This window comes from Lynx canadensis, chromosome C2, assembly GCF_007474595.2.
Source record: "Lynx canadensis isolate LIC74 chromosome C2, mLynCan4.pri.v2, whole genome shotgun sequence".
Taxonomy (NCBI): domain Eukaryota; kingdom Metazoa; phylum Chordata; class Mammalia; order Carnivora; family Felidae; genus Lynx; species Lynx canadensis.
In genome coordinates, this window is record NC_044311.2 from 38,049,635 (window position 1) to 38,071,747 (window position 22,113).

Here is a 22,113-nt window from a genome sequence, read left to right on the forward strand (position 1 = left end):
AAAAGCATCTTTACTTCACGTTAAGTTTTGATAAGTATCTAAGTCACCCTGCACAATCTGGTTTTATACACCCATTTCATGCCAAGGAGGAGAGGCCAGGCACCCCTAACAAGCTTGTTTAATGAGGTTACTCTACAAAATAACAGTGAGCTGACAACAGCATCTCCTAAAGAATCCATTGGCTAGGAACATGGGCTTCTCACTTTAATTTCTCCATAGCAACAATTCTGCAAATTATAAAAAGAAACAACACCCTGCTAAGGATGGAAGGCCTCTCACTGTTTTTCGGAGGGCAGTATGAAAGAGCAACAATTAAAACATATAGGAAAGCTTTAGAAATAACTACAAATATGAATATTATGCAATCAGCATGTTAACTCATGATATACAGTTGACTCTTGAACAACAAGGTTAGGGCCCCCAACTCCCTGTGCAGTTGAAAATCCACGCATAACTTTTGACTCCCTGAAACCTAACTACTAATAAAGTTTGGCAATGGCAATGAGCGAATGGCAATGGCAAAACAGTCAAGAAGGCAAACAGATCAATAGTCTAGAATAGAGGGTCCAGAAATAGAGCCCCACTTATATGGTCAATCAATTTTTGGCAAAGGTGGCAAAGCACTTCAATGGGTAAAAGGTCAGTCTTTTCAACAAAGGATGTTGGAAAAACTGGAAATCCACACAGAAAAATACAAATGTTGACTCCCACCTCACACTACACACAAATTCATTTGAGACAGATCACAGACATACATGTAAATGCTAAACCTACAAACTTCTGGAAGAAAATATAGAAGAATACTTTATTATCCTGGACAACAAGAAAGTACTAACTACAAGAGTACAAACTGACCCACTGGACTTCAACAATTTTTAAATTTCTGTGCATCGAAGGATACCATTAACAAAATGAGTAGATAAACCACAGATGGGAAGAAAATATTTGCAATACATACATCTGACAAAGAACTTATATTCAGAATAAAGAACTCATACAGCGTGATGATAAAAGACAAAATACTCCAATAAAAAACATGGGCAAAAGACTTGAATGGACACTTCACAAAGATAGACCAATGTGCATGCGAAAAGCATTCAACCTCATTAGCCAACAGGGAAATGCAAAGTAGAATCACAATAAGACATTAACTACACACCTGCTAGAACAGCCAAAATTAGAAAGGCTGATGACCCCAAATGCCAGGATGCGGAGCAAACATAACTTCCTACCATTACTGGTGGGAGGGTAAAATGGTCATCACGTTGAAAACTGATCTGGTAATTTCTTACAAAGTTAAACATACACCTATCCCATGAGTCAGCAATTCCACTCTCAGGTATCCTTCCAGGAGAAAAGAAAACATACATGCATAAAAAAGCCTTATACAAGAAGGTTTGTAGCAGCTTTATTCATAATAGCCCAAATTTGAAAAAAAGCACAAATGTCCACAATAGGAGAATGGATAAACAAATTGGTATATTCACATAGTAGAATAATAATTAGCAATAAAAGGAACAAACTACTAATACAATAATGTGGATAAATTCAAAAACATCACAGTGAGTAAATTGTGAAGGAAAAAAGCACATTCCATATTATGGTTTTTATGAAGTCCTAGAATTGGAAAAATTGCTTATCTATGCTACTTGCCTCTTGGAAGGATGGGGAATTGGCTGCAAAGGAGTAAGAGGGAAGGAAGGTTCTGGGTGCTGAAAACATTTATTTTGATGAAGGTGTCATTTAGACAGGTGTTTGAATTTGTCAAAGACATTGAATTGCATATTTAAGATTTGTGCATTATATGTAAAGTATGCCTAAAAAGAAAAAACCCAAAACTAAAACAAGCAGAAATACAGAGTGCCCTGCAGGTGGCAGAAACATATATCTAACAATTTATTGTACTTAGAACCGTGTTTGCCTCTTACTTAATGCTCAGTAAATGCTGGCTAAAATTACAAGCATTATCTATCACAACAAAGCTACTAGCTAAGTGTCATCCGCATCATTGTGCAAACTTGAAACCTGCTATTTGGGAAAAGTTTGAAATCACTCTGTGATCTATCATAAAAATCGCATAATTTTTTATATGCCATATCCAATTTATCTTATTAATATCAACTGTATCCTTAATTAGAAATAACAGCCACTCCACATATACATAAAAGTAGAAGATAACAGTGGGTAACTTGATAGTTTCCCAAAGGAGCTAAAGCTTAATTGTCATGGAGGGCTATGACGTGTGGTTGGTTCTTGGCCCCGGCTCAGCAAAGTATGCCACACAAGTGAGAAAAATGAAGCACAATGGTTGATGAAAACCTATCACTGGTAAAACTCACAAGTGCGAAGGCTGCAAACTCTTCACAAATGAATGTAAGTTACTTGAGGGGGCGGGGGCAAGGACCACAAAGGAACAATGATAATTCTTTTGTTTTTCCCAGAAAAGCAATCCCATTTTTTTTTTATTTATTCACTTTTTTTTTTTGAGAGAGAGAGACAGAGAGACAGAGCACAAGTGGGGGAGAGGCAGAGAGACAGGGAGAAACAGAATCTGAAGCAGGCTCCAGGCTCTGAGCTGTCAGCACAGAGCCTGATGTGGGGCTCAAACTCACAAACCGCAAGATCATGACCTGACCTGAAGTTGGATGCTTAACCGACTGAGTCACCCAGGCGCCCCAAACCCATTTTTTTCAATAAATTAATCAAATATTTATCAAGTACCTACTATGTGTCAAGTCATGTGCTAGGCTTTAAGGAAAGGACAAAGGTAACTGCGTTCATTCATTCATTTATTCATTTCTTCCATTTCTTTCTTTCTTTTTTAAAATTTTTTTTAACGTTTATTTATTTTTGACAGAAAGAGACAGTATGAGCAGGAGAGGGGCAGAGGGAGAGGGAGACACAAAATCCGAAGCAGGCTCCAAGCTCTGAGCTGTCAGCACAGAGCCCAACGCAGGGCTCGAACTCACAAGTGGTAAGATGACCTGAGCCAAAGTCGGATGCTCAACCAACTGAGCCACCCAGGCGCCAGTCTTTTTTTTTTTTTTAAGTTTTGTTTATTTAAGTAATCTCTACACCCAACATGGGGCTCAAACTTATGACCCCAAAACCAAGAGTTGTGTGCGCCTCCTACTGAGCCAGCCAGGCACACTGCTCATAGACCATTTAATGGATATTGGGAATATACATAATTTTGTCAATTTTAGGCCTGTTTTTAAAAGTCTAAACTTAGGGGTGCCTGGGTGGCTCAGCTGGTTAGGCTTCCAAATTCTGCTCACGTCATGGTCTCACGGTTTGTGGACTATTAAAAAAATATTTTTAAAAAAGTCCAAAATTAAATTTACTATCTTACAATTAAAACTATTTTCACATAGGGGCGCCTGGGTGGCTCGGTCGGTTGGGCGTCCGACTTCGGCTCAGGTCATGATCTCACGGTCCGTGGGTTCGAGCCCTGCGTCGGGCTCTGTGCTGACAGCTCGGAGCCTGGAGCCTGTTTCAGATTCTGTGTCTCCCTCTCTCTGTGACCCTCCCCCGTTCATGCTCTGTCTCTCTCTGTCTCAAAAATAAATAAACGTTAAAAAAAATTTTTTTTTTCACATAAACAAGAGGATGATTCCAAAGTATGCCAATACATTGGAATAGTAGTCCCAACAGCAGTCAGTTTTATTTTTTATTTTTAGTACTACAAGTTAGAAAAGTCTAACTAAGAATAATAGGATGTCAAGAAAGGCAGCAAGTGTTTGCTGGCTTTGTCACATAGTTCTGGGTAGTCGAATCAAATGAGGACCCAGAAAAATGAGGTGATTTCTCATTATCAACTGCAGCACTCTGTAAAATGTTAGGCTGATGGACATATCACACTCAAGACCTAGAAAGCTGACTGTTTCAATCTGGGCAATAGCAGTGAATGGATTCCTGATTCTGTGTCTGATAACATTTAACTCCAGAAAGTATTTTTCATGTTCTGCCCCAGCATTTAGGTGTGGCTTGAAAATATGCCCAATATCGCCTGGGTGGCTCAGTCGGTTGAGCGTCCAACTTCAGCTCAGGTCACGATCTCACGGACCGTGAGTTGGAGCCCCGCGTCAGGCTCTGGGCTGATGGCTCAGAGCCTGGAGCCTGCTTCCAGTTCTGTGTCTCCCTCTCTCTCTGCCCCTCCCCCGTTCATGCTCTGTCTCTCTCTGTCTCAAAATAAATAAATGTTAAAAAAAAAAATTTTTTTTAAAAAGAAAATATGCCCAATAACAAGTTATTGATTTATTTTTCTGAAAAGTAAAGAAAAACATCCAGTGTTGGGAGTATGCCAAACTCTCAAGCAACCAAACCCTTTGTACAATTCAAACCCAAAGATTCCCATACTTTATTTTCAACGTAAAATAGTGGCATTTGGCTCTGAATGATAGCTTTAGGCTTGCAAGAAACAGGATTTATTGCTATAATACACCAGAGCAGATGTATTTGCAATAAAAGAAATGTCTTTACTGACATTAACAGTGAAGTAAAACACTGATTGTTGGTTTACTACATACTATTTTTTATTTCAAACACTTGCGTAAGCACCTTTATCTTCAGCTGCCACCACACCTAAACATAGTCATGTCTGCACCCAGTCTCTTGAACCTCACCTGCCGCCATTTGATCATGTTTCTATTTTTTGTTACTTCCTAAAGCACTTATTGAAGAATAGGGAGTAAACTGTTACCTGCCACCTGTTCTCTCTGCTGGATGAGTAGTATTTGGAATGGCATTTCACCGTGGGATCTGATGTACACCTCAGCTTAACGTGTCAAAACAGAACATCTGACCTCCCCCACCAAATCTGCTTTGCCCTGGCCTCCCTGTCATGGTTGATGAATCGCACCTCCATCCTTCCACTTTGCATGGGTCAGTAACTGTGAAGCCATCCCTGGTTCCTCTTTTTCTTCCTCCCCACATTTTGTCCACCAGCAATTCTTTTTTGGCTCTATTTTAAAGTACATCCAGAAACTGACTATCCCTCACCACCTCCTTGGCTCCCATGCTGGTCCAAACCATCATCATCTCTCATCTAACTACATCGATGGCCTCCTAACTAGTTTCACTACTGTCACCCCTGCACCCCAATCTCTGTTCTCAACACAGCATCCAGGGTGACCCTTGTCACTCCCCTGCTCCAGACCCTTCAGTGGCTCTGTGATAGTTAGTTTCACATTGTCAACTTGGATAAGCTGTAACATCCGGTTATTCAAACACTGATCTAGGTATTGCCATGAAGGCATTTCATAAATGTGATCTACAATCAGTTCACTTTAAGGAGATTATCTTGATAATGTGGGTGGGCCTCATCCAATCAGTTGAATGGCCTTAACAGCAAAACTGAGGTATCTCAGAAGAAACTTTGTCTCAACACTGTAGAATCAGCTCCTCCTGCCTAACAGGTTCTCCACAAATTTCGGACTTGCCAGCCTTCACAATCGCATAAGCCTATTCTTGAAACAAATCTCTTTATGTATGTATGTATATGTATGTCTGTACATGTGTGCATGTGTATTTCTAAGTACACATGTATATCTTTCTATGTGTATATGCCTGCATGTATATGCATATATATCTCCTACTGGTTCCACTTCTCTGGTGAATGCTGATAGAGCTCTTTGTGTCAAATATCTTCTATTTGCCCCTCCAAGTCCATTCTCCTCCTATTTCCACCCTACTCTCCTTTCTGGGTGGTTGATCTGAATGAAATCATCAACAATTATCCTTCAGTTGCTTGTAGCCATGGGAAGCCCCAACAGGAATTGCAAATAGGGAAGGGAGTTGGGTCAGGATCTTTACTTCCCTGGTTCTTTCTCTATGAAGTCACCTTAATACTGTACATTCAGTAACTAAATCCCCAAAGTGATCCTATGAGGTAAGGGATATTCTTAGCCACATTTTATTAGATGAGGAAACTGGGGCACAGAAAGATTAATAAACTCAAGGCCATACAGCTAGTAAGTAACTGTTTTGGTAATCTATTGCTACATAAAAACCACCACAAAAGTCAGTGGCTTAAAACAATGTACTTTTTTTTTTTTTTTTAATTCATTTTGAGAGAGAGAGTGAGCACAAGCCGGGGAGGGGCAGAGAGAGAGGAAGAGTCAGAGGGAGAGAGAGAATCCCAAGCAGACTTCATGCTGTCAGCACAGAGCTGGACATGGGGCTCAAGCTCACGAATCATGAGATCATGACCTGAGACACAAAATTAAGAGTTCGGATGTTTAACCGACTAAGCCATCCAGGCACCCCAATATGCTCTTATTTCTTATGGTTCTGTAAGTTCACTGGCCCCAGCTGGGTTGTTCTTGCTTGAATTATCTCATGTAACTATCATCAGTTATCAGCTAGGGCTTGAGTCACCTGAAGGCATAACTGGGCTGGTTCTCCAAGATGACTTTTTTACTCCAGGGTCTGGCACCTCAGCCAGGAAGACTAGAATAAGTGGGGGCTGTCTGGGCATCTCTGTCCTCTCTCTCCTCTTTCTCTCCCTCTCCATGAAGCCTCTCTACATGGTTGGCTTGGGCTTCCTCACAGCATGGTGGTCCTTACATGGCAGCTAGCTTCCCCCAGAGTGCATGTTTTAAGAGACTAAGGCAAAAGCTTTAAGATTTCTTACACCCTGGTCCCAGAAGTCATGTAGTATCACTTCTGCCCTACTCTGTTTGTTTCATAGGGCCAACCCAGTTTCAGTATTTGGAGGTACTAGAAAAAGGCATGAATACCAGGAGGTATTGTGAAGGTATGATATTGTGAGATATGATATTGGGGGGGGGGGGGTCATCTTTAAAGACTTACCACCACAATAGTGGAGCTGGTATTTGAATCCAGGCAGTCTGGCTCCAGGAACTATACTCTTAACCACTCTATCATGAGGTGTCTCTATTAGGAATAAGTGAATAATGGGGACTATTCTGGTGATTTGAGGTTTCAAAGGTTAATTAAAGTCCCTATCTCTAAACATACAAAATTATTTGCAATTTTTAACTGACAATCCTTTCTCTGTTTCTAAATATCCTAGTTTCAAAAGTTAAGGGGCACTTTTGGTTGGTGCTGGGCGGGAGGTGTTTGGTTGAGGGGACATGGCTTGAGGAAAAGCAGGGAAGGTTTGGAAGTACTTCTGTGGACAGTCTTATGAAAGATCATATTTTAAGTGAAGAAAGGACATAGTGAGTAGGAGTGGGTATTTCCAATGGGAGCTAGCCATGCCCCAAAGGGATTACCATCCAGCATGAAATGCACTGGCTTGTAGACAAGTTCTACACAAACACCACCCTTTTATGCCTTACTACAGCCCTGGAAGAGAGGTTAAAAAAAAAAAAATCACCATCACCACCATTTATTGAGTGCATGCTTGCACCAAGCACTGTGCCAAGAACCTTTCATCTACTATCTCATTCAATCCTCACATTACCCTTACAGGGCAGGTCTGACCATGATAAACAACTTTGGAAAGTTCTGGAATGTATATCACATACCTAGTAAATAGCTGAACAGTGTATCAGTATGACTTTCCAATGCCCATTCTTCTAGTCACTGAGTAATGCCACATATACAACCCTTGATATGAAACTTACCACCCTGTGTTATTGTCATTCATTTTGGGGACATCTCCCTCACTAGTAAGAGCCTCCTTGCCTCCTCCCCTCTCATTCAGGGATATGGATTTCTTTCCATTGCAGTCTTTTGTGCCCAACCCAGCACCTGGTCTCTGGTAGATACTTTAAAAATGGTTTTAAAGAATAAATTATGATTTTTTTCAGAGAAGGTAAATCCCAGCCTAGGGCTTTTAGAAGGTCTGTGTCTAGCAATCAGACTCGAATCAATTCATTTTTAGGAGGCATAAGCAGAAAAATTATCTCCACTGGCTTCCCTATGCCTTTCTTGTCAGCCTTATCCACAGAACAGCCCATCTCTGACTAAAAAGTCTCTCCCTCCCTCCACATTTTGGGAAACACTATTTTATTATATGCAGTGCTCAGGAGTGTCTTGGGGGTGAGGGGATGAAAGAGAGGTGATATTTAGTGGCAGGGCTTGTGCTGTTTTAATTCCAACTCCCCACTTCTCTATGGGTGTTCCATTTATTTTTAGATGTTTATACTGGTTTTCCAAAGACTTGCCAACATTGACTATCATGATTTAACAAATAATATATCTGAAGAAAACACTTCTTTTCTCCAAAGTTCCTAGAGTAAGACATTCAAGTATACCCAAAAGAGCTATTGCCACTGTTGTTAAAGCTGCTAAATTATAAGGTGAAACCGTGTAAGATAAAGGTAGTGATTACATTTTTCATAAGATGAAGAAGCAATAATCTATACATATGAAACTTCACTGTGCCAGGAACATGGGACAGCAACTATTCACAGGAACACTTTCCTAACTAGGCAGAACAATGTGGGGAAAAAGAGAACCCTTAAAATTAGGAGCTCCCCTATATGCTTCTCTGGTCTCCAGCAAAGAGAAGCCAACAAATGACACCTCTCTCTCTTTTTTTTTTTTTTTTTTTGGTATTGTTAATTCTTGATAGATTTTGAGGAATCTGCAAATTTATGGAACAATTCTAATTTGCTCATAATTTCACATCATAAATTGAATTCTGGAGGTGGGCAAGGAATGTGAAAGTGATTCCATCAGTCTTCTTAATAATACATTCTTTAAGACCCTTTCCGGGTGTTTTACCTCTGTTAAATGCCTTCTCAATTTATACTGCTTTTTGACAAAGAGGTTTTAAGTGTGCTATTTTTGTGCTCCATTATTAAAGTGATAGTTCAGGAAAGAATGACTTTTTGGTCACTAATATGTTAGTAAGGACAATCTTTTTCAGAAAAACATGAAGACTTCGTTTTCATGGTGTCTCATTTTCCTTCTACTCATTAAGCCCTTTCTAAGGCTCTGCTTTAGCCCAGCACTAAAAACTGCAGGCAGTACAAATAAGCACATTTATAACATTAGGTTTTCAATCAATAAAAACATTTGATTTTCATGTGAACGAGCAAAGAAAAACAAAACAAAAACAAGCAACAGAAGCCCTTTTTAAAAAAGCAGAAAACTAAACAAATTTAGAAAAACTGGACTGAGGTCCCAATGGGAAAATGTCACCTCCTTGCTTATTTATTTGGGATTTGTGTTCTCCTTGCTTCCCAGGAAGATTTAAGGGAGCAAGGGAAATGTTTCAGTTCTTCCAATGTCTTATCAACTGAAACCTAATCGGGACAGTGTAAGTGCCCTAAGAATCACAAAGTATCTGAATTATACTCTCTTAATTAAAAAACCCAAACAAAAAACAGCTATAGTGCTCTTATCCCATTCATATGGTCCTCAAGCTTGGGTATGCAGACATTCTCTGTTAATTATTCCCATCTTTACTAAGGAATTAGATGTAAATAATATTAAGTCAAGCACCAGGTTAAATTACTATTCAAGGCAGCTGAAATAACCAGGCCTAGTCCAACAAATATATGCATACATAAAAAAAAAAAAAACCATAGTTAAGATTGGAATTTAAGTCTCTATATAATTCTAAATTCTACATGTAGTTTAAAGCCAGGAAATATGTGCTTAAGGCCAAAATTCCATTCCCCTATCTGTCCTGCTGTGGTTATGCCAGGCAAATAATAGTTAAAGCAATTTTAGAACCTCTTGCTATACTCTTAGGTATAATTAAGTGACTTAAATGTTGAGTTCCTGTCTAAATACACTATTTGTTTTCTCAAATTATATACCCAGCACTGATCTTAGTAGAACATCATTATTTGTTTCAATTTTCACACAACCCCATGCCCCACCACTGCTGACTTTCTTCTCACGAAGCCATATGCAGGTTATTGGGAAAATATAAATCCCAACTACATTTTTAACCTATCATTTCTTTAAAAATGTGAAATCCATTTAAATTTAATCAGGCTTTTGGAGGATAGATTCAGTATGATGACTTTAACACACATTAAAATGTAGTTAGCAAAACTACCCCCAAGACAATGGTATAGGAATGTCTTTATATGATTATTTATCAGACATATTTGAAAATATAAAGCAGGTGTTGTAAAAGGGCCCTATGATGTCAAACAAAGGACACAGTACCAATTTCTCAAGTCTTAGAGAAGCACAGATATAAAATAGGTCCTAACATCTTTCACTCTTTGCCTAAAGCAATAATAATCTAAGACATTCAATAATCTTTTAAAAATGTAAATAAGACTTATTCCACATTATCAATACTTAAAACTACTTACAGTGAGCATCGTAGCTATTTACACACATAACTGCTACTGATTTTCTCTAACTCCCCACAAGTTTATAAACTCCTTGAGGACAGAAACTTTGCCTTGTCTTTTTTACCCCAGGGCCCAACCAAGGCTTAGTTCACAGCAGATGCTTAATAAGCATCAGGTGAATGTTAATCTATTTGCTAAGTAAGCTTGTGATAGTGCCTTTGTATTAGTAAGCTGAAAAATTTTGTGCTAGTCTTTTCATACCTGTGCAGGAATGACAATACTGCCAAGTTATGAGTTCTTTAGACCTCAGTTTCCCTACATGTGAAATGGGCATACTGATACGTATGCCACTGACATCACAGAATTGGATGGGAATGAAATACAATGATACAATGTATTTGAAGGTATGCTGAAAACCACAAATTATTATTTTATATCTACAATCTATAAAATAACTAGTATTGATCAAAGGCAAAAGGAATAAATTAAATTTTCTTATAACTTATAGCCCATTGACAAGTCCTTGAGACAGTCAGAGTGACCTTCCTCTAGGAACTCAACCACCTCGATGATGACACTTTGCTAAAGGCAAAAGGCAATCTTAGCTTAACATTATCCCAACCCCCGGGATCCTGTAAATCTACGTTAACATATAAAAATTCCTTTGGAAACTTCCTTTATCTCTACCCCCAGGACAGAGTTTAGCAATCATCCTCCAAGCATATGGCCCACTGATACACATCTGAAGGGTCTCATGACTAGGCTTTTACTAGACAGTAGTAAATGACCTTTTCCTGACAACTAGCCCCTCAAGGTCCTGGAAATCTTGCTTCCAAATTCCTTAGAGACCTATGCTATCCCTAACACCCTCCCAACATGAAAGTATATAATCAGTCACCTGTCACTACGCCAGTGCAGCTCTTTCTGTGCAAGGTCTGTCCCCGTGATTTAATAAAACCACCTTTTTGCACCAAAGACATCTCAAAAATTTTTTCTTGACTATTTGCTCCAAACCCCACCATTTCCACATCAGTATATTTAATTCCAGTTCAAAAGAAAGAATAGTTATCAAAATGACAGTACATGGATTACCTGGGAGCCTGAAGATCTTCAACATATGATTTATGCTTTTTCTTCTGCATGAATTAGCTAAAGAAAATTTTGCCACACACTTCTAGTTTAAATGGAAGTGATTCTATTCATTGCTATAATTGTTCTCCCATTTCTGGCAAAGGTCTGTGACCTTCTGACACTCCCACATTATTTAATTCAGAGTTAAAGGAACCTCCACTGCCAAATTTTAAACTCCTCAAACGTTTGCTGATTTTTCCCAAGCCAGATTTCTGCTGAAAATAATAACTGAAACCTTCAATAATAACTGAAACCTTCAATAATTGGCTAATTTCAATACCTTAAAAAATTTTTTTTTGGGGGGCGCCTGGGTGGCGCAGTCGGTTAAGCGTCCGACTTCAGCCAGGTCACAATCTCGCGGTCCATGAGTTCGAGCCCCGCGTCGGGCTCTGGGCTGATGGCTCAGAGCCTGGAGCCTGTTTCCGATTCTGTGTCTCCCTCTCTCTCTGCCCCTCGCCCGTTCATGCTCTGTCTCTCTCTGTCCCAAAAATAAATAAACGTTGGAAAAAAAAATTAAAAAAAAAAAATTTTTTTTGAAATAAAGTGTTCCGTTGGCAGCACGTATACTAAAATTGGAAATAAAGAAGAGATATAAATAATAAACAAGTACTTTGGAATTCTAATGCTGATTTATAACAACAGGACAACATAATATGAAGTATCTGATTTTAAAAACTTTTGTAAATCATGCCCAGCTTTAAATCTAAGCACAAATCATTTTCACCTGTATCTACACACCAACTGCTGTTTCTGTTAGATAAGGACGGCAACTGCCTAACACACTCAGATGCCACATTTAGTTTTAACTTTGGGAACCAATTTAAAATAACAATTCCTACGTATCTATTCAAGGAGATTTCCCAGAAGGTTCTAGGCTTCCAGTTTCCTCTAATTTGCATAGTTGCTATAAACAAAGATTCAGCTGGTTCCACTTAACCAGCCATAACATATGTAGCCCAAGTCAAACTCTGAATAGTTGCTTTCACAAGGTATTATTTTGCTACTAACGTCTATTTTTTTTAATTCAAAAACTGTGTCAAACCATCAGTATGAATCTGTAACTCTACTATGGGATTATAAAATGAACAAGTTATGGATGAAAAGATCAAGGAACAGAAAAAGTATTGGTGATTTGCCAAGTTTGCAATGAATTTATAATGAAACCATTAACGGAATGGAGATTTTTGTGTCAGAGCTACCTGTGGAGCCTCACTCCCACTCGGAGCCTGGGGAACACGTCTTCACAGGCAGCCCCCCCACGTTTGCATCTCATACATATTCATCTGTATATCTCTAGCACCGTACCTGGTGCGCTCTTCAAAAATGTCTTGTCAACGCAGCAGTGAACTTCATCACACGGGCTGTGTTCTTGTTCACAATGGTCCACTCTTTTCTGCTTCGTTTAGGGATCTCAGAGATCTCTTACTGTCTCCCGCACCGTCTGATCCCGATGCACACATGCACCTAGCAGGAGGACCACTGCGATAGAGGGTCCACGTAGTGTTAATACTCAGAGCTTTGTTTCCTGTTACAGGGCTGGCTACAGGTGGAGTTACTGGTTCTCATCCTTAAATCAATTCAGCTGAACTTTGTCTCAACCCAAACCTCCTTAGAGGAACCAACCACCATTTTCCAAAGTTTTATGTACATTAGCTCTCAAATCCTACTTAACTAACTCCTGTCCCCACCACCTATGTCAAATAAGTATTTTTTTATACAGATGCCCCTTAACTTCCAGTTCCAAAAATCAACTCTCACAGGAAACTAAGAAACCTTCTACCCCATCACGGATTACAAAATATTTAACAATTTCATAACCCTCTAATTCTCTGGCTTAATCTCTAACTGTACACTTTTGAGAACATATTCAGTAAGATTAATTAGTAAAACCTAAGACTAGTTGAGGTCACCAAGAGTTGCAGCCAGAAAGATGCAGCTGAGTCAAGAGGCTTGAGTTCCAGTCACAATTTCAACTCTCCATAGAACAAGTGTCAGCTTCTCCACTTGCAAAGCAGAAGCACAACGAAGCAGCACGGAGCACCCCTGTCCTGAACATACCTTTACGTGAGTAAAATTAACCTCACTATCCAAAGAAGTTTTTGTGTTGAGGGAAATATTCGTATTATATACTGCTCAATATGGTAGCCACTATCTATATGTGGCTACTGAACAATTGAAATATGGCTAATGTGGGGGCACCTGGGTGGCTCAGTCAGTTAAGCGTTCAACTCTTGGTTTTGGCTCAGGTCATGATCCCAGGGTTGTGGGATTGAATGTTGGGTTGGGTTCTGAGCTGTCAGCGTGTAGCCTGCTTGGGATATTCTCTCTCTCTCTCTCTCTCTCTCTCTCTCTCTCTCTCTCTCTCTCTGTCTCTCAAGATAAAATAAACAAAAAAAATATGGCTAATGTGATTTAGATACTGAATTTTTAAATTAATTTGGCTAATTAACTTAAATAGCCAATGTAGACAGTGTTTGGGACAGTGCAGCTATCCAAGAACTAGCTATGAAAATTTTAAAGTACTATAACTTAAGGACAAATCTAAATCTCTAATCTGTAAGCTGTATTTCCATACTGAAAAGTCTATTACAATTGGCTAGAAAGTTTGGTTGTGACAGGCAGTATTCAACTTTCTTAAAGTAAACAGATACTACCATTAGATTCTCTTCAATCTCCTACTAAGATGTTGTTCAATGAAAACGATTTGGTGGGGAGAGCCACTTTGCAGGAACACATCTACAGTCTGGAAGAACCACGATGAGAGGAAGGTAAGGAGCAAGAGGCAGAATATTCCTCTTCAACTATAGGAACTAGACTTTTAGGACCACTCTTGAGACTCCCATTTTGAGGCATCTCTGTGATGTTTCAATAAATTTATTTTTTTAATTTTTTTTAAGTTATTTTGAGAGAGAGGGGGTATGCATATGCACACACACATGAGCAGGGGGGTGGGCAGAGAGAGGGAGAAAGAGAATCCCAAGTAGGCTCAATACCATCAGCGAAGAACCCAATGAGGGGCTCGATCTCACAAACCGTGAGATCACGACCTGAGCCAAAATCAAGAGTTGGATGCTTAACCAACTGAGCCACCCAGGTGCCCCTTTTAATAAAATTTATATTGAATTAGCCAGTAGAAACTCCATTCTTGGTTTACTGACTGCAGGAGCAGGAAAATGGACTGATCCTCCTCCGGCTTTGGGAAAGCCTTTAACAGACCACCTTCCCTGAGGCCACACCAGAGCTCAGCCCTGTTTGGAGCAGCTGCCAACCAAGGATCCTGAGCCTGGTATATCCAGCCTCTTGGCTGGTGCCACTACATCCTAACTGCATTCAGAACTGCTAAGCCAACTGCTTTAGGCAGAAGAGTCCATGTTTCATCTTCTTTGTTACTGCCCTTGTCTAGTCCACTATCTCCTCTCTCCTAGATGCCACATTAGCTTCCTAATTGGTCTCCCTGTTCCATTCTTAACTCCCTACAACTCATTCTATACAGCAGCCAGAATGACCTGTCATTGTTGCGCAACCATCGCCACCACCATCCATCTCCAAAACTTTTTCATCTTCCCTAAGTGAAACTCTGTACCCATTAAACATTAACTCCCCACCCAGCAGCCCCTGAGAACCACCATTCTGACTCTATGAATCTGACTACTCTAGATACCTCATATAAACAGAATCATGCACTATTTGTTCTTTTGTGATGGTTTACTTAGCACAATGTCTTCAAGGTTCATCCATATTGTGGCATGTGTCAGAATTCCCTTTTTAAGGCTGAATAGTGTTCCTTTGTATGTCTACACCACATTTTACTTATTTGTTCATCTGTGGATAGATACTTGGGTTACTCCCACCTTTTGGCTACTGCGAATAATGCTGACATGAACATGGATATATAGGTATCTGCTCAAGTCCCTGCTTGCACTTCTTTGGGGTATATACCCAGAAATGGAATTGCTAGATAATATGATAATTCTATGTTTGTTTTTCTTTTTTATGGAAGTATCAATGACACCCAAATGTTACATTAGTTTCAAGTGTACAACATAGTGACTGGACAACTCTACATCCTATGCTGTGCTCACAAGTATAGCTACCATCTGTCACCATACAACGTTATTACAGTACCACTGACTGTATTCCCTATGTGGTACCTTTCATCCCCATGACTTATGTATTCCATAACTGGAAGCCTGTATCCCCCACTCGCCTTCACCCATTTTGCCCATCCCTCCACCCACCTCCCCTCTGGCAACCATCAGTGTGTTCTCTGTATTTATAGGTTTCATTCTGCTTTTTTTTAGGTTTAATTTTTTGAGAAAGTGCCATACTGTTTTCCACAGCAGCTGCATCATTTTACATTCCCACCACCAATGCACAAAGGTTCCAATTTCTCTACATCTTGCCAACAAGACTTGCTATTTTCTATTTTTTTATAATAGCCATCCTAATGGATGTGGAGTAGTATCTATTTTTTTTTTAATTTTAGAGAGAGAGTGAGAAAGAGAAAGTACATGCAAGAGGGGAAGAGGGACAGAGAGAGAGAGACAGAGAATCCCAAGCAGGCTCCAAGCTCAGCATAGAGCCCGACAAGGGGTCTATCTCACCATGAGATCATGACCCGTGCCAAAATCAAGAGTTCAGATGCTCAACTGACTGAGCACCCAGGCACCCCTATTTTATATTTACAATGCATTTCTCACTGCTTAATATCTTATTATTTACTTGTTTATTTAAATATTAATTGCTTATCTCCCCAAACTAGAATGCTAGCTGCATGAGGGAGGGCAAGGAGTTTGGCTGCATTGTTTGCTGCCATAGTCCAAATAGTATCCAGCACTCAAAACACATGTTGAATGAATGAGAGACCTCAGGATTACTAATTTTAGCAGTATCACGGTCCTCCTCTTTTTATGTTCCCTAGGATGTACAGGAGCTCGAAGTCCTCTTCTGCTACTCCGACAAACTAGAGGACTATGAAGAAGAAGTGAGAAGATTTTTACAAACGAATTAGTGCTATTCTCTGTGAAATATGAAGAAATAAAAATGTTGTCAAACTAAGACCTTGAGAGTACTCAGGGCCTTTGGGAATAGCAGAGGCAGTAATTATATCCAGGAGAATGTGCTGGGCTTCTCTGGAAGTTCTTGGTAGCTACTCATATGCAAACACAAAAGACACAGGCCCCTTGGAATAGAATAAACTCAACTGGCTAAGAGTGAAAACTATTAAGCTTTTTTTAAGTAGAAAATCAAGTTGTGTAATCCTTTTTTCTACATTACCTATACTTTCTAAAAAAAATTTTTTTTTTCTTCTGCCAAAAAAGGCTGGCATTTGTTAGTCAACTTTATGAACATGAGTTCAGGCAGCCTGAGAAAACCACAAATAAATATGTCACAGAGACTGCTTGTCGTCTGCTTGTTTTCCCTTCTTTCCACAGTTGATAGAAAACTTTTACTCAAAAGAAAACTTTTGAATTTTAGCAGAGCACCTGGATGCCTGAAATGAAGACTTCATTTCTCAGTTTTCTTGCAGCTAGAAGTGCCATGTAACTAAAAACCAGCCAATGAGATGTAAGAAGAGAGCTGCATGTAATTATGCACAATGTCCTTAAAGGGAGGATACATGCCCTTGTTTTTCTTCCTTTATTTTGGCTAGAACAGAAACATGATGGCTGGAACTTGAACATGCATCTAAGTATGGCCTAACAGGGAGAGACAAAGATACTGAGTACCTAAAGGTTTGAAGCCGCCACACCAACCCTGCATTGCCTACCTCTAGATTCCTTTATGTGAGAGAGAACCAAACTTCTGTTTGAGCCTTTGTTATTAGGGGTCTCTGTTACTGGAAGCTAACCTAGTCCTGACTCACACAGAATACCTTCAGTATGATTATAGAACCCAACCGCAGAAATAAGGTCTTCCTAGATATAGATATATAGATATAGATATAGAATATAGATATAGATATAGATATATAGATATAGATATATAGATATAGATATATAGATATAGATATATAGATATAGTAGATTGTTCCATAGAAGTCTGAGTTGTTTTGAGCTGATGCCAAGCCCAACTTAACCAATGAAGTAAGTGGGTAAGAGTGATCTGCCATATCGACTATAAGTCAGAAGGAAGGAGAAGTCAATACCAAACAATAATGATAATGAAAATGATAACAGTGATGGGTAACATTTATTAAGCACTTATTATATCTCAGGCACTGAGCCAAAGGCCTTTACGTGCACTAATTAGTTTTAATTTCACAACAATCCTGAGGTGTTTGGGTTTTTTTTTTTTAATGTTCATTTATTTTTTAAGAGACAGAGTGTGAGTTGGGGAGGGACAGAGAGAGAGAGGGAGACACACAATCCGAAGCAGGCTCCAGGCTCTGAGCTGTCAGCACAGAGCGCGATACATAGCTCGATCTCACGAACTTTGAGATCATGAGCAGAGCCGAAGTCAGGCAATTAACGCACAGAGTCACCCAGGTGCCCTACAATCCCGAGGTTTAAGAAAGATAAATCCTGGTCACACAATTTATCAGTGATAGAATGACAATGTGAATCCAGGGAAGACTGACTGGTGGGCCCATACACCTAATTTTTACATTGCATCCAAACAGAACATCCATTATACTTCCCCTCCTCCCACATAAGAATATGGTAGTCAGGCCTCTGCTGAAGCACACCACTGCTTTACCAAGGAAAACTTTCACTGGACACCCTCCTCCCATCGACATTTGATGCCATACCAACTATGCCCATAATACCCCATATATAGCCAACCATGAATTTCTACTTGTTAGGCACATGATGCCTCCCGGCCATTAATTTCCTTGGATCATGTATAACTTAAAGCCATTAAATTACAACTGAAACACAACTATAATATGAAAACCAAGTTCCGTGTTTATTTTGAAGCCTTATTCACGTTCACACTAATATCACTATTTCAAAGCTACTTCTTATGACTCATTCTCTCCTGGCCTCATGTGTTGCAGTAACATAATGAAATATGTACCAGTTCATCAGACAGTCAATATTTTATAGGGGAGCATCAACACATACAGGAGCCAAGTTTTATATTAAGGCAGTGGACCCCTCATATTGCCTGTCAAATGACCTTGTTAAAAATGACCCATTACAAAATAGGTTTCACTTTATGCAAAGCTGAACTTACCAAATGTTTGATCAAGTCAACTTATATAATTGTTCTAGGCCTCAGTTTCCTATCTATAAAATGGGTACAGAAGAGTTACTTTTCAGAGTGATTTCAAGGATTCAGTGAGAGTATGTGAGTTAACTACTTGGCATAGTGTCTAGGAAACAGTAAGTGCTCAGTAAGAGGGAGCTACTTTAAAAATTATAATCAGCCTGTGGCACAATCTGACTGAATAAAGGTCTCAGTGAACCAATGTGTTCAATTACTAAACAACTTCCCAACAACGAAAAAATGAAAAAGACTCACCATCATACTGACTGGAAAGATGACTCAATCTAGCTGATTCTAAATCCAGACTATTTTTTTTTAAGATGGCTGTCTGGAAATCTGACTGCTTATCTTGACTTGGCATAATCTATGCCATTACTAACCAGCATGGGCATTTTATTAGCGTTTGTTTGATATTTAGACTTTACTGCCCTATTCCACAATTATTATTATTCTCTATTCTCAGATTGCCATTAGTGGTGGTTTTAAATCAGGAACATTAAGTGGGATTTTTTTTTTTCATTTTCTTTTCCCTTTTACTCATAATTGGTATAAAGTAGTCAAGGATGAGCATTACCTTTGATCTTCTGTTCTCCACTAGGAGACATTTATGCAGGGCACAGGCAACAAATGGATTCCAAAAGTCATTACAACAGGCCTTTGAAAACAGCCTTAATTTTCAATCTATGAAACTCAACTGAGTCAGGATGAGTTTTCAGAAACACATCTGCTTTAAGAATTTATTCCTTCAACAGTTATCTTGTGCCCTTTCTAATCACTAACACAGGATGCCACTAGTTCTATTAATAAAAATCTCCCACATAGTTGAGGTAAATCCAACATTTCACTATTTCAGGCACACACCCCTTACCTAGATCCTTACGCCAGAGGAAAAATGCAGCAGCCTTCCACTGTTTCCAATACCCACTTCCAGGAGGATACCCTTAAAAAAAATGCTTACTGTGATTTTCCAAGTACATTTGCTGTTTGGAGGGTACACTCCAGGAAAACCTTCGCTGCCAATAAATCCAGACTCTCCAGTAAGAATGCCGCCACATGTGAAAACAGGTCTGGGAAAATAAAAGAAGGACACTTAATTTGAAAGTGGGTCTAACAATCCAATGTCAACTTCAGAAAGGTGTAGCCTATTAAATATGGATAAAGTTAATATTGATTAATAAATGCCTGCACTATATATGGGATTTGAAATACTTGCTAGCTTTTAGAATATTTAAATTATAGCCTAATAAAACATTCAGTCCAGTTGCCATCTGTCTCCATCCTAGTAACACAACATCTATTTATCCATCCATCCATAAGCAAATCCTCCACATAGTGGTAAGAGCTTATAGGAAAATGGTAAATGGATAAACAAGCAATTGGTTAACATTAAAAAGTTTTAATTTCCTAGATGTGGAGAGATGCCTACTTCTCTCCTTTTCTGAATTTCATTGACCATTGGCAGGGCCTCCCATTTACAAACGGAGGTGGCTGGTGATGGAGGTGGAAGGGGGGATGCCAAAAGTGGGTCCCCCAGTCCAGGACCAGGGCCCTCCCTCAGCTCTGATGGAGGTGGCGAAGAGTTAACTTTCTGATGGAGGTGGCGTGCGGTTGCCCGCGCGCGGCGCGCGACTCGTTTTCCCCAAGGCTTCATGTCTCTGGGCCAAGCCGCCCGGGAGAGGAAAACAGAAGTAAAAAAGCAAAGTCCACAGACTTGGGCCCCAGTGCCTCCCTCCGCCCGCATAAGCACTAGGGAAGAAGAGGCGCAGGTCAGCTCCAGCCCCCGCCACGTGGTGGCCCGGCCAGCGGCAGGACCGCGGGCAGGCGGAGCTGGGGGGCTCGGGACCCGGCCCGGGGACAGCCGGCGCGGGGACGGGGGACGCCAGAGCCCGGGTGAGCGCGGGGTCGCGCGCTGGTTCCCTGGGCGCCCCGACGCGGCTGCAGGGAAGCTGCGGGCTTGGCTGCAGGAGAGCGGGAGGAAGGTAGGAAGGGAGGGAGCCCGGGTGGGGGTCGCGTTACCTCTCCGGGGGCTGCTGCCGCGACAGCTGCGCGGCGGCGGCCAGCAACAGGCAGAGCGCGGCCCAGGCGCCCGCGCCCCTCATGGCCGGTGTAGACGCACGCGGCTCGTTCCCACCCCGGCGCGCACGCCGGTACACACACCGGCTCGCCCCCCCCCCCCCCCCCCCAGGCTCACACTCCGGCACACTCGGGCAGAAACACAGGCTCGCACGCCGCACACGCCCCGGCTGCTGCTCCCCCCGCCTTTCTTTCTCTCTCTCTCTCCCCCCCACCTCTCTCTCTCTCTCTCTCTCTCTCTCTCACACACACACACACACACGCGCGCGCGCGCGCGCGCACACGCACACACACACAGACACGCAGCCGCGGGGCAGCCCAGGTATCCGGGTGTGCTCGGCAGGAGGGTGGGGGTGCTTTTAAAGACGATTACGGTGCAGGCTGACTCGACGCTTAATTTCCCCAGAGGAGTTGCTCTGGCAGCCACAGGCCACTGCTGAATATCCCGTTTGTTCTCCGGCGGCGGGAGGGGGCGGCTCCGAGGGCAAGCCGCCTCCTCTCCTGGGGCAGGGCGGGCGTCTCCTCCCTGACACCCCAGGACACACGGCCCCTGTGACATCCCGCTCGCAGGGCCTTGGGAAGAAGGAGGACAGGGGAACCCCCTGCCGAGTGGTACCCTAGCGGGACGTGGCCTCGGGATCCACAGATGATAAACAGAGAGGGGGTCATGGCTTCCTCTGTGGAGTGTTACTCCCTAGTTGCTTATTAAAAAAAAAAAAAAAAAGGTGTTAGCTCTTGCTGATTGCTGGGAAACTGGGGTTCCCTCTTTATTTCTGCTGCCTTCAAGCATCCAGATCTAAGGCCAGAAAGGGGGGAAGCACAAGAGGGATTCAATCACATTTTAACTCCTGCCTTTATCCTCTTACTTTAAACACACACTTTCAATAGATTCTTCTCTGTTTTTACTAGTGTATGAGAATAGGGAGACAGTTTCTGTGCTGGGATTTCAAAGTGCATTTTCAGCCAAGCGATTTGTGAGTGAACCGTCATTAACTATGGCAGATAATGAAGACAGAACCCAAATCATCAGATCTCACCATCCTGTGCTCTGTTCTGAAAATGGTGTTTCTTTGCTGGCATCTCTCTGTCCTTAAAAGATCTTTTCCAACAATTTATTTCTGTAGCATTGACCAGTTAAGATACATAGAGAATTTGTTTTTCTAAGAATAATTACAGCCTTGTGGAGGAACCAAGGCTTTCCTTTATTTAATTAGAGAAAAATAATTTTAAACCTTTTATTTTGTTACGTACTTTCCAATAACTAGGGATTAATAAAAGAAAACAAGAACAGAATGGATCCATTAAGATTTTCCACAACCATACCACCACAAGAAGGATGTAGCTGAATTTATTTTTTAATATAATTTATTGTCAAATTGGCTTATATACAACACCAGTGATATAGCTGAATTTAGATGCCTCATTTGCCCTCTAAATTATTTTCACCTTGCTAAGCAAAATAATA

At 40.8% G+C, this 22,113-nt stretch overlaps 1 protein-coding gene across 2 annotated transcripts in view; it reads right to left on the reverse strand.

Moving 5' to 3' along the window:
- The window catches only part of PCOLCE2 (procollagen C-endopeptidase enhancer 2), a 63,273-nt gene extending 42,576 nt beyond the window's left edge, over positions 1-20,697 (reverse strand). Inside the window, exons 1-2 of one of the 2 annotated variants that reach the window (XM_030330077.1) lie at positions 20,592-20,697; positions 19,534-19,642 (exon numbers count right to left, since the gene is read on the reverse strand). In XM_030330077.1, the coding sequence (XP_030185937.1) occupies positions 19,534-19,642; positions 20,592-20,674 (192 nt within the window). In that variant the 5' untranslated portion in view covers positions 20,675-20,697. Of the gene's footprint in view, positions 1-19,533; positions 19,643-20,591 lie in introns of those variants that run through there. The other variant, XM_030330078.1, reaches the window with a different exon arrangement.
- Between the last annotated feature and the right edge of the window lie 1,416 nt (positions 20,698-22,113).